Raw genomic sequence first — 14,080 nt, forward strand, 5'->3', positions numbered from 1 at the left:
CTGTGAGACCTAGGAGGAAAATTCCTTCCTCACCCAGGGTTTGGACTTGTGGCTGTCGGGCACCAGAGGACTCTACTTGTGAGGCTATCCTTAAACGAAAGCAAAGTCTGAGATTCCTGATATGTAAACTAAGGCTGCCACATTAGTGAGGGCCTGTCTGTAACCCCAGCTTCTCAAGGGTTTTTTTTTTTCTTCCCATCTACTTATTACCAAGGCAACCTTCCCTACATACAGTTCCCTAGAATTGGAGTGAGAAGCATGCTTAGTTCTGATTTTTCCATTTTTATATATTGTATGTATTATAGAATGGCTATTTGATAACAGTTTGATAGGGTGTTTAGCTACCTTTAGACCATGTTAAAGTACATTTTTATTTTAACCTCTTTAAGAAACAAAAAGGAATTTTTGTGACTATAGAAATTCATAAAATGTGTGCTTATTCCTAATCTGCTGAGATGTTTGTGTATGACAAAAATTCTCAAGTATCAATCCCCTATGTTCGTTTTGTTAACAAGTGTAAGTAATATAGGTGGTTGAAACTCTACTAGATATATTGGTGGCAAGGAAATATTAGTGTATATGTAAGATAATAGAAGTGTTTTTACTTACTAAGTGCAAAGAAGAGTAATTTGTTTGAAAACATAAATGGCTAGTTATGCCGGACATATATAAAATAAAAATGGTAAAAGATAAAACTTGAGATGAAATAGATTTAGAGGTTTGAAGGAAAGTAAATTATTCACTTTAGTTCAAAGTAACTGCAATATTTTTTCTAAATAAATATTATTTGGGATTAATCTTCTATCTCTGTTCATTGAAAACCTAAAAATGGTGGAATGTCATCTATGCTAATGGGAAGTAATTCTTAGGATAAAACTGATTTGGAAATTTTTAGCTATAGTAAGAAGATAATGAATGGCCTATTAAGAAGCTATACATGAGGCCAACGAAGCCATAGATTTGGTCATTCTGGAGAGCAATGATTCTAATGACTGGGTACGTTTCTTTCAGGGACCCTGGAAGCTACGCTGATGCAGTTGGATGGGAGATATTGACCCCTAGAATGCCTGAATAATCTAACTCGAGGTGGGTCCTACTCTCACTTGCGTGTATCTCATCTTTTCCCTTGAACCGTCACTTTGCAATGGAAGGGAAAAAAAATCTAAAAACCTGTTTGCCATGAGAACTCCTTTTGCAAAAGAGAAATGTCTGATATTATCCTGTTGGTATGCTTTATTTCTTATTATTATCCTAAAGTGAAATCCGAGTATAAGTTTGACCTTTTAATGTTATGTTAAAATATTATTTAACAAGCCTACTTAAGGCTCATCTAACTTTAGAAGGATGTAATTTTAACTTAGTATTTATTACTTGGGATTTCAGATGTATACAATTATATAGTAAGATATAATAGAAAACTACTAAACTGTGTTAATTTTGTTAGTGTGGGGGAAAAAAATCCTAAATGTTAAGGTTGTGTTTCCCTTTAGGGCATTAACTGGTTTATATATACCTTAGAAATTTTATTTCAGTGTTCTTTTTCATACTGTGATTATATAAAGTCATTATTTATATTCTCTTTGGAATTGGCTTTGTCATCCTACCATCCCTCATTAAAGAATTAAATACAGTTTTGACATGCGTTCATCTATTTCAGAATTATGTTCTTTTAATTTATTTTTTTAATTGAAGGATAATTGCTTTACAGAATTTTGTTGTTTTCTGTCAAACCTCAACATGAATCAGCCATATCAGAATTATGTTTTATAACATAAAAAATTAAATCCATGTCTGATTCATGTCAATGTATGATAAAAACCACTACAATATTGTAAAGTAATTAGCCTCCAACTAATAAAAATAAATGAAAAAAAATTTTACTTTGACAGCAACACAGCCAGTTACTAAAGACGGCATCTTTGTTTTCTGGATAAGATCCATACATAGGCATCAGTTAGAGAAGGTGCTTGAAGTATCATCAAGAGACTTGTGTTGTGCTAAGGCTCTGTAACACCTTAAAGGAAGTGTTCCTGCTTGTACAGCTTTCTATGGTAACTTGGCATTTATCATTCAGCCTAACTCACTCCAGAAAGCATGGTTGGGAAACCACTGAGAATTGTTTTACCCAGATAACAGACCGACATATGGAAAATTTGTAGCACACGTAGTATCAAATTAATTAACACAAAGTAGGTAAATGGGAGGGCTGTGTTGTACAATGAAGTTTGACTGTTTCAGAGCCTTCAGAGCACAAGGTCAGCTTTCCAGCAAGAACTGACATACAGACAACTGTAACAACGGCAGCCTAGGGAATCCCAGGGCTCGTTAGGCTGAATGGTGGCATGAGGACCATAAAAGCTTCAGACAGAGACAAAGCCCTAGGGAGCGGAGATCTCTCCAGCCCTTACAGCCAGCCCGCAATCAGGACTTGACTCATAAGAACACCATCAGGACACAGACAGGGCAGCTTTGATGGTCATCTGAGGATTTCTCATTTTGCTGGCCCGAGACTATGAAGAAGGGGCTGGTGGAATGAAGAGCAGGGTAAAATGTTCTTTCTTTGAAACTGCATAGTTCCTGATATACAATGATGTAAGTTTCTCAGCTCTCCAGTCTCCTCCCTGACACCCCTTTCTGACTCTGAAATCCTTTTTATACCTCCTATTGTTCATACTCTTTTTTTCTCTATATACTGACATTTATCAATCTTAAATTTAAGAAATCATTTGAGCCTTGTTCTCAGTTTATATACTTAGAAGCATTCACAGAACAATGAAATTCCCACAGCATCAGGGAATTCTAGGGATAGTAGTATTTTGGAAGGTGACTACAAGATTTAGATAAGATAGGATCAAATTTACATAACAGAAGGCACTGTGTTCATGGGGGCTTCCCTGGAAGCTCAACAGTAAAGAATTCCTCTGACAATGAAGGAGATGCAGGCTCAATCCCTGGGGTGGGAAGATCCCCTGAAGAAGGAAATGTTAACCCACTACAGTGGGTTCGACAACTGGGAAATCCCATGGACAGAGGAACCTGGCAGGCTACAGTCCATGGGATCACAAAGGAGTCGGACACTGCTTAGCGACAATACAGCAACAGCTGGATTCATGGCAATTCTGTCCTAAGCCTACCTAACTCTAACATAACCCATCTAGATCCTAATTCCCATTTCTTGAATTATTTCAGTTGTCTCTCTCTCTCTCTCTTTTTTTTGCCTTTTGTATAGCTTAAATCTCTCTTGTTCTAATTTAATTCCTCTTTCTTAGGTCACTTGGTATTCTTGACCTGATGGAAAAAGAAAATGATTCTAAGGTGACAGAATTTGTTCTTCTGGGTCTATCATCGTCCTTGGAGCTGCAGCTATTTCTCTTCTTGATATTTCTGTTGTTTTACATGGCCATTGTCCTGGGAAACCTCTTTATAGTGGTAACAGTGCGAGCTGATACTCACCTGCTCCAATCACCTATGTACTATTTTTTGGGCCACCTGTCCTTCATTGACTTATGCCTGAGCTGTGTTACTGTGCCCAAGATGTTAGGAGATTTCTTACAGGAGGGCAAGATCATTTCTTTTTCAGGTTGCCTGGCCCAGATCTACTTCCTGCACTTTCTGGGAGCCAGTGAGATGTTTCTGCTGACAGCCATGGCCTACGATAGGTATGTTGCCATATGTAATCCTTTGCACTACCTGACAGTCATGAGCCGCCAGCTCTGCTTTCGGATGGTTTTTGCCTGTTGGTGTGGGGGTTTTGTCCACTCTGTCACACAGGTCACACTGGTCATTCAGCTGCCCTTCTGCGGGCCCAATAGACTGGACAACTTCTACTGTGACGTCCCACAGGTCGTCAAGCTGGCCTGCACAGACACGTATGTAGTAGAGGTGCTGATGGTCTCCAACAGCGGTCTGTTGTCTCTTGTCTGCTTCTTGGTCTTGCTCTCCTCTTATGCTGTCATCCTGGTCACCCTGAGAACTCGCCTCCGCCAGGGCCAGAGCAGGGCACTCTCCACCTGCGCCTCCCACCTAACCGTGGTCAGTCTGATCTTTGGGCCGTGTGTATTCATCTACCTGAGACCTTTCTGCAGCTTCTCTGTGGACAAGGTTTTCTCTGTCTTCTACACAGTGATCACACCTATGTTGAACCCCCTCATTTATACTCTCAGAAACACTGATATGAAGACAGCCATGAAGAAGCTGAGAAAAAAACATGTGGCATCCTGCTGCCACGTCAAAGAATGAACAGGGAGAGGAGATTTAGAAAATATATTCTTTCTTAACACACTCTTAACTCATCCTGTACCTGATTATAGGCATGAGAATAAATTTGGTGACTTTGGTATAAAAGAGAAGGCAGTATAAAAATTATAATGCATTGTTCTTGATTATAGCCGGGAGGCATAGGTGACTTTATCAGCTGTTAAATATTAAGCAAGGACCTCAGTAGTGTTTACTGGCCTACAAATGATAATAGGAATCGAGTACTAGGGTCAAAGGGACACCTTGAAAGATGAACTCTTCTAGCCTTTTGCCTCTAAGTGGTCTCCCTTTATTCATTTCTCTTTTAAGCTCTTTTCAAATGAAAGAAGATAGTACAGCTCCTTTTGTCTCCTACTCCTCTAGGGTATAACATTTCCTGGTGGCCAGAAGTTCCTTCTGAGGTCTCATCAGAGAATCGTCCCAGGCAATGCGAATCCCTTTTGTCTTGTCCCTAACAAAGCTTGAAAACATCACAAACTAGCCTGCATGTTAGTTTGCACCCAGGAACTATGTTGTGCAGCGTGCCAAATTTTAGAAATGCAATTGAACAACTCATTTGATTGTTCTTAATGAAGTTTATGTGTAAAGGAAAGGAAGTCTAAGGGTGTTGCAGTGAGGGAAACTCAGTATTCTGCTGTAGAGACTTCTTTAGAAGAGGCATTTCATTTCACCTAGAGTTTTTCTTTTAGCTGAATTATTGGGAGGGAATTGATAAGATTGTTCTTTCATTATTCACAATGTTTAAGAGCTCTGAACTCTAAAGGAAAACAGAAATGAGCTGTGGTTTAAAGCACCCACCTACCTGGTTCCTGCCCTTGAGGTACTCATGGTTATTATTGCTCTGCCCAGAAGTGCTTTGAAAAGTAAGTAATATTGTTCAACTTTGTTTTTACCAATGAACTCAAATTTGTTAAATAATATCCTGTCCAAGATCATTTAGAAAAAGTGTAATTAACCAAGAAAGCTAGAAACTTTAATCAAATTTAAATTCATATATTTTGTCCCCAAGAAGAGTATTAACACAATCAGATGAACTATCTGCTTTATTTCACTTATACCTGCATAGGATCTCGAGACCTAGGAGATCCCTATAAAAGATTCACCAGAACATTTATATTTAAGATCATCTAGGTGGCTCAGTGGTAAAAATTTGCCTGCCAAGCAGGAGATGTGGATTTGATCCCTGGGTCAGGAAGATCCCCTGGAGAAGGAAATGGCAACCCACTCCAGTATTCTTGCCTGGGAAATCCCATAGACAGAAGATGCTGACGGGCTTCAGGGTCACAAAGGGTCGGACATGACAGCAACTAGACAACAACTACAATAGACCTATGACATAAGGCTCTTTGCAACTTTTTATGCCTATGAAAAGGAATTTATTCTGCTTCAGTTCTGTTCAGTTCAGATCAGTTCAGTCGCTCAGTCGTGTCTGACTCTTTGCAACCCCACAGACTGCAGCACGCCAGGCCTCCCTGTCCATCACCAACTCCTAGAGTTTACCCAAACTCATGTCCATTGAGTCAGTGATGCCATCCAACCATCTCATCTTCTGTCGTTCCCTTCTCCTCTTGCCTTCAATGTTTCCCAGCATCAGGGTCTTTTCCAATGAGTCAGTTCTTTGCATCCAGTGGTCGAGGTATTGGAGTTTCAGCTTCCATCAGTCCTTCCAATGAACACCCAGGACTGATCTCCTTTAGGATGACTGGTTGGATCTCCTCGCAGTCCAAGGGACTCTCAAGAGTCTTCTCCAAAACCACAATTCAGAAGCATCAATTCTTTGGTGTTCAGCTTTCTTTATAGTCCTACTCTCACATCCATACATGACTACTGGAAATACCATAGCCTTGACTAGACGGACCTTTGTTGACAAAGTGATGTCTCTGGTTTTTGATATGCTGTCTAGGTTAGTCATAACTATCCAAGGAGTAAGTGTCTTTTAATTTCATGGCTGCAATCACCATCTGCAGTGATTTTGGAGCCCCCCAAAATAAAGTCAGCCACTGTTTCCACTGTTCCCCCATCTATTTGCCATGAAGTGATGGGACCAGATGCCATGATCTTAGTTTCCTGAATGTTGAGCTTTAAGCCAGCTTTTTCACTCTCTTCTTTCACTTTCATCAAGAGGCTTTTTAGTTCTTCACTTTCTGCCATAAGGGTGGTGTCATCTGCATATCTGAGGTTATTGATATTTCTCCCAGCAATCTTGATTCCAACTTGTGCTTCATTCAGCCCAGTGTTTCTCATGATGTACTCTGCATTTAAATTAAATAAGCAGGGTAACAATATACAGCCTTGACGTACTCCTTTTCCTATTTGGAACCAGTCTGTTGTTCCATGTCCAGTTCTAAATGTTGCTTCCTGACCCGAATACAGATTTCTCAAGAGGTAGGTCAGGTGGTCTGATATTTCCATCTCTTTCAGAATTTTCCACAGTTTATTGTGATCCACACAGTCAAAGGCTTTGGCATAGTCAACAAAGCAGAAATAGATGTTTTTCTGGAACTCGCTTGCTTTTTCAATGATCCAGCGGATGTTGGCAATTTGATCTCTGGTTCCTCTGCCTTTTCTAAAACCAGCTTGAACATCTGGAAGTTCACAGTTCTGTTTAAATAATAATAGAATGATGGACTTTGAAAAATATTTTTATATTTGTTCTCTTTATTTGCTAATCAATTGCTATAGGGAGGATTTTCTCATTACTTAGTTTAAAAAGTATACGTCAGTGAAAAAAATGTCTGAAATTCGACCTAATACCATGATTTACTAGATAATTTGAAATATTCCTCACCATGTAAGAGCTTTCTTTACATTGGAATAAAGAGTGGATTTTCATTTTTATGCTGGGAGTTAGTGACTTTATGTTTAGGAAACTGTTTATATATATACATATATGTATGTATGTGTGGGTGTGTGTATGTATATGTGGCTACAGAAGGACTTCTCAAAGACCAGGAACAAAACTACCACTTGGGTGATTTCTTAACAGGATGAATGAGGGTGCATGGCATCCCTGGTACAGATTACGCCCTCCTATTTCCCTTTCACTCCATGATATTTCCACAGAGAGCTAGTGTTTACCATAAATATCCAGAAGGGCTGACAGGAGGAAACTGCCAGTCAGAGTGGTGTGTGAGTTGACAGGAGGGATTAAGTGGTGCTGAGAGTCAGCCAGGCACATTGCAGGGACATGAAGCTCCAGACCATCTTATAGTATCAGCTGACTGCAACATCCCCTTTTGCTAATCTCTTTCATAGGAAAACTGAAGGCCTTAGGAAATCACACTTATTAGAGTGTTACAAGTGTTATTTTGTTTAACATTCCTGAGAACCCTGTGGGGCAGATACTATTACTGTCCTCATTGAATAAAGAGATAATTGAGAGGTTAAGTCTCTTGTCCTCTGGTAAATAGTGGAGCTGGACCATGATGAGGATGTCAAACTCAACGTCCACACTTCTCACATCTCTGCTCTACTCCCCCAGCCATCTGGGCTCACATATTGTCTTCAAATACCATTCACATTCCCCAGGTGGATATTGAGAGCCTTTATAATTAGATATTTGGGTGACCTGTTGATGCCTAGGGGAAGCCCCAAATGCAAGATGTCTACCACATTTCCAAGCATGTAATAGGCATTCAACAAATAGCTGTTAAATTAATGCATGGATAATAAATTAATAATGAATTCATAAAGGAACAATGAATGAGTGAATATTAAAGGATCCAAAAATAAGATTTATTTATTAAAGGAACATCTTCCTGGAAATGTTTTTTCTAGATGAGAGTAAGCACTGTGATGGCATGCTGACTTCTTTTCCATGACACTTCATAATTTTAGGGCTCTTAGAGGGGATAATTTTGCAATAAGAAAGTTTCTGTTACCTTATTGTGTATGTGTATATATATATACATGTAATATATATGTATATGTATATATATATATACATGTATATATATATACATGTAATATATATGACCTAGCATGTAATCTCCTGTGTTCTGACCACCACATTTTAGAAGTCCTGTTGATATCTGGAACTGGTAGCATAATATTCAGAAAAGCAAGATACTGCCTTTTGCATTATCAGTTGTCTGCTGAGTGCTAAGTCGCTTCAGTTGTGTCCAACTCTTTGTGACCCTATGGACTGTAGCCTGCTGGTCTTCATCCATGAGATTCTCCAGGCAAGAATACTGGGGTGGGTTGCCATGACCTCTTCCAGGGGATCTTCCTGACCCAGGGATTGAACCCACCCATGTCTTTTATGTCTCCTGCATTGGCAGACAGGTTCTTTACTATTAGCATCACCAAAAAGTTTTATTAATAACCTTATAAAATTTCTGTTTTTCAGACTGTATGTGGTCGATATTATCTACAGAATTCACAGGGCTTCTCAGGTGACACTAGTGGTAAAAACTCACCTCCCAAAGCAGGAGACATAGAAGATACAGGTTTGATCCCTGGGTAGGAAGATCCCCTGGAGAAGGAAATGGCAACCCACTCCACTATTCTTGCCTGGAGAATTCCCATGGACAGAGGAACCTGGTGGGCTACAGTGCGTAGGGTCAGAAAGACTCAAGACAAAACTGAAGTGACTTAGCAAGCATGCATACACCGAGTTCACAGTTCAAATGCGCTGAGTCCACTTCCATGGCTTGTCTGAGCTGCTTCAGGTCTGCCTCCCTGAGGCTGGATCATAGCACTGTGTTTGTGTGTGCCTTCGCACTGAAGGGCTCTGAGTGCAAAGTATGTGGCTACAGCCTGGACATATGGGCTGCAGAATCCGCGTTCATACATGAGAGATCTCTTGTATTGGGATTTGGAATCAGAAAATGTGGACTGGGAACTGAGAACCAAAACTTGCTTTATCCATATGGCCATGTCTGATGGGTTTTAAATTTGAACCTGGCCTTCCAGCGGTTAGTTATAAGAGTATGAGAATATTATTTTCTATGATAAAATTAAAATTCATTTAAATTTTGTTACCTTGATTCATAGCTTTTAAAAAAATTTTTGTTGGATTATATTTGATTTATTTTTATTTATATTTGATTAGTTTCTGCTGTACAACAAAGTGCATCAGTTATACATATATATATATACACACTCTTCTTTTAGATTCTTTTCCCACATAGGTCATTACAGAGTGATAAGTAGAGTTCCCTGTGTTATACATTAGGTCCTTATTAGTTATATATTTGTATATAGTAGGGTTTATATGTCAATCCTAACCTCCCAATTAAATCCCCCCTCTCTCCCAGTCTATCCCCTCCTTTATTCCCTGGAAATGATATTTATTTTCTGTAACTCTTTTTCTATTTTGTAGATAAGTTCATTGTACCCTTTGTCTTAGATTCCACAACCACCAATATCATATGATATTTGTCTTTCTCTGTCTAACTTACTTCATTCAGTATAGCTTTTAGACATGGTACATGGGTTCTGTTTGTACTCTTGATTTGGGTCCCACAGATACTTGAGGTGGGTCTGCCCCTTCTTTCAAGCTCTTGGAGTCCTTTGGGGTACTGAAGTAAGTGAAGGGAGACAAAGCCAAGTCTGATTCATGAAGTCAGGGGAGGGTTATTGACTTCACATTTCCAGAACACGTGGGAGCAAAGACTGCGCATTTATGGCCTAGCTCTGAACACCTTGTGAATGAGTCAAGAATAGCAAGAACAAAGTAAGGAAGCCAATAATAAGAAAAGCAGGGTTTTATTGTTGTAGGGTTAGTGGTCCAAAAGGTAATACTGAGTACCATCCTTCGCTTTACCTGTGCCAACTTTGAGCAAATTGTGCACAACTATATAGGAGTGATTTGAATTTTAACTAGCTATTTACCAAGTCATCTTCAATATAGTTTTACAGAGTCATTTATTTGGGATTTTTAGAAACAGACGCTTTCTTACGGTCAAATTATTCCCTCTTAGAGCCCTAGAAATTATTCAGTGTTATGGAAAAGAAGTCAGTGTTTACTCTTCATCTAGAGGAAACATTTCCAGGCAGATGTTCCTTTAATAAATAAATCCTATATTTGGATCCTTTTATATTCATTCATTCATTATTCCTTTGTGAGTTCATTATTAATTTATTATCCATTCATTGATTGAGCAGCTATTTGCTGAAAGCCTATTATGTGCTTGGAAATGTGGTAGACATTTTGCCATTGGGGGTTCCCCCAGGCATCAACAGGTCACCCAGACATCTAATTATAAAGGCTCTCAATATCCGCCAGGAGGAGGTGAATAGTATTTGAAGACAATATGTGAGCCCAGATGCCTGGGGGAGTAAAGCAGAGATGTGAGATGTGTGGACGCTGGAGTTGGACATTCTCGTCATGGTCTAGCTCCACCACTTACCAGAGGATAAGCGACTTAACCTCTCAATATCTCTTTGTTCAATGAGAACAATAATAGTATCTGCCCCACAGGATTCTCAGGAAACTTAAACAAAATAAACAACTGAAACAAAATAATAACAAAAAATAGGACTTGTAAAGCTCTAAAAAGTGTGTCTACAGATGGTCAGAACTTACTAAATACTGACCGGTTATATTAACATTATTGCTAACTGTTCTGTTCAATGGTAAACAAAAGCTGAAAGAAGATGTACAATTTTCTGATCCTAGAGAATCAAAGGAAACAAACAGGACCTAGAGATTTCAATCCTAGACCCCTGCCACATGGCAATAAAACTCCTGATAACTCTTTCATTCATACTGCAACTAGCTTTTACATAGGAAATTTCATGTTAGGTAATATATGTGTACTCAGAATAAGGTAAAAATAATCACATTTGGAATAATAAAAAATATTCTGTACTTTCAAGGCTTTTATACCATCTTTTTAAAATCTAAGTATTTTGTTAAAATTTCACAACAGTTTCAAATCTACAGAATAGTTGCAAAGACAGTGCAGACAGTTTCTGTATACTTCACTTCCTCTATTGTTAATTTCTTACATTACTATGGTACACCTGTCACAACTAATCAACCAATACTGCCACATTAACTAAACACCCCTTTATTGATACTCTAGCCCCATCACAGAACAATCAACTGTTGCCAGCAGCAACAAAAGACACTTTTTTTTACGCTGCAATTTAAGTCCTTTTAGCCTCAGAAAAATCACTAGCCAAGGTGCATTTTGACGTTATTTGGGTTATTATATCTTTCATGGTGTATGGTGGTACCATTCAAGCACACAGAACTTTAGCTTCGACCTGCAAGTTCACACTGTAATTCACTGAGTAAATTTTATACTCGATTTTACAAGTGTAATCCTCAACTCGAGTCAAGCCTCCCTGACCTAAATCCCTAAGAAACTGGTTCATGTACTAATAGGACTGAGGCACTGTCTTCACAGTGCTGTTAAATTAAACATTTTGCTTATCTTCTAGAACTTCAACAAATTTTAAAATGAAGTAAAATATGCTATTAGTCATCTAAGCAAATATTTATTGTTGAGAAAGGGCCCAATACAGTGATACTGAGAATCACCTCCCTTCTCTTGCTCCGATTTTGAGTAAATTGTGTAAAACTGTGGAAATGGCCTGAGTACTTATTACCTAGTTGTTTATCAAGTAGCCTTCAATATAGTTTTAAAAGGAGTGGTTAGAGGTCTTTACATTTGTATTTTTTCTGTCCAGCTGCTACCCAATCACTGGCCCCACAAGTCCCACAGGGTTGTGATGAGACATAAAGATTGCTGATGGTTTCTTTCTTTTGGCAGCCAGGAATATAGAAAGAAGTTCTTGAAGGCCAAGATCAGAAGCTATGACATGGTTTTATACTCATGAAGTTCTATCTTTGAGAAAGAAAGGGAGAAAGTTAGAGAAAGAGAAAGAGAAGAAAAAAAAACAGATGATCAAACTCAGGACTTTATCTTCGGCTGTAGCGTAGTCCTTTCTGTGAAATGTGGCACATACATGGGAGAAGCGGCACTATACAGATCTGGTTTTTAGTGTGAATTTCTGGATATATGTCACATTTCTATCTTAGAAAATTTTATTGATCCAAGAAGATCTCAGGTTGTCCAAATCCATGCCGTGGGATCACACTCAGGAAGACAGCCAGAGTAAGTTTTTACCTGGAATGCTAGGTTAACAACTGGTGAGACAGAGGTAATGTTATTGATGTAAATCATATTCACACATAAAGGGAAATCTTACATTCTTCATCCGCTTTGCAATTTTTGTTTTAGTAATACTATTAATTAAGAAAGCAGTTTACTATGGTTTAAAGTGTCTATCCTATTATTCAATTAGAGTTTAGTCCTAGTTTTACCATTAGCAAACCATTAACAGTGGAACCTCGATAATTCAGTTTCCTCTCTGCATTTCATTTGTTTCACCAGAGGTTAAAGAAGTGGAATAAAGCAAGTCAAGTGATCTCTCATATTCTTTTTACTTACTGTTGTTGTTCAGTCACACAGTTGTGTCTGACTTTTTGCAACCCCATGGACTGCAGCACTCCAGGCTTCCCTGTCCTTCACCATCTTTATATTTAGATTTCAGATATTACATAAATCTACAAGGCTTTGAGAAAGTCTTTTAAAGGTATTACTCTAAAATGAATGGTTTTCTGTCAAGAATAGGTTTTTATTCATCTTTTTATATTCACAACACAGTACCAGACACAGAGAAAATGCTCAGTAAATAATTACTAAGTGATGGTTTAGTCGCCAACTCTTGTGACCCCATGGACTGTAGCCTGCCAGGCTCCTCTGTCCATGGGATTCTCCAGGCAAGAATACTGGAGGGATTGCCATTTCCTTCTCCAGGGGATCTTCCCGACCCAGGAATTGAACCCAGGTCTCCTGCATTACAGACAGATTCTTTACCATCTGAGATTGAGCAATTACTAAGTGAAAAATGAAAGTGAAGTTGCTCGGTCGTGTCCGTCTCTTTGCGACCCCATGGACTGTAGTCTACCAGGCTCCTCCGTCCATGGGATTTTCCAGGCAAGAGTACTGGAGTGGGGTGCCATTGCCTTCTCCAGACTAAGTGAAAGGACAAATAAATATCTGTGCTATATGAAATATAGAAATATGTGTACAGTCTACATTGTGCTACATTAACTCATTTGCAGATTTTTCAACTCTATTTGTTTAGACACTATTGTATAAAGAGTTTGCTGTGGGATGGAGCTTGCTATTAAGAAAAAGATCCAGAATATCTGGTCTCTGTCATTTGCAAATTGCTCACAGGAGAAACTAAGGCTGAGCCTTTTCTCTCAGAAAATTTTAGTGAGCTGCAATCTTGCTATTTGTTCTAATTGAAATAATTTAGGTAGGTCTGTGGAATAGTAGCAACGCTGTTTCTTTAGCAGCATAGATTCCGTTATACCTATACCTAGTATATATTCTTTGGCATCTTTGTGGAGAGGCCAAATTCGACCTAGTCTGATACTAATGCTCCTGAAAGGGTTGGCTTTGCACCAGTCTCATACTGATGCTCCTGAAATTCCATCATGAAAATGATCTTGACTTAGATTTACAGATCACATTGTTTCTATATCTGTTAATTGACTTGATCCTCAGCATTTGTGGCATTATTTTCTCACAGAGGAGGACTGAAATTAATAGAAGTGAGGAAAATCTTAAATCACATAGCCTATAAGAAGCAGAGCTATGAGTCAAGCCCAGTTTTTCAATCTCTGTGCTCTTTCCCCTAATGAAGATAGTAGAAAGGCTCTTGAGCCTTAGACTTGGATTAATTTCCTGGACTACTGAGGTAGATTCAAAATAACGTTGAGATAGTCACTATTTAGGAAAAATAAAACAGCTGTATAAGCATCTTTGGGTGTCCTTGCTTGTCTCCTAAAGAAAGC

The 14,080-nt window shown here is 38.7% G+C and overlaps 1 protein-coding gene across 1 annotated transcript; it reads left to right on the top strand.

Moving 5' to 3' along the window:
• Positions 1-3,276: 3,276 nt before the first annotated feature.
• Positions 3,277-4,277, top strand: LOC110133409 (olfactory receptor 4Q3-like). The gene is given in 2 exon segments (XM_020887301.2): positions 3,277-4,198; positions 4,201-4,277. Coding segments are annotated over 2 exon segments (984 nt in total). The 5' UTR covers positions 3,277-3,291.
• Positions 4,278-14,080: the final 9,803 nt, after the last annotated feature.

Source organism: Odocoileus virginianus, chromosome 6 (genome assembly GCF_023699985.2).
Source record: "Odocoileus virginianus isolate 20LAN1187 ecotype Illinois chromosome 6, Ovbor_1.2, whole genome shotgun sequence".
Taxonomy (NCBI): domain Eukaryota; kingdom Metazoa; phylum Chordata; class Mammalia; order Artiodactyla; family Cervidae; genus Odocoileus; species Odocoileus virginianus.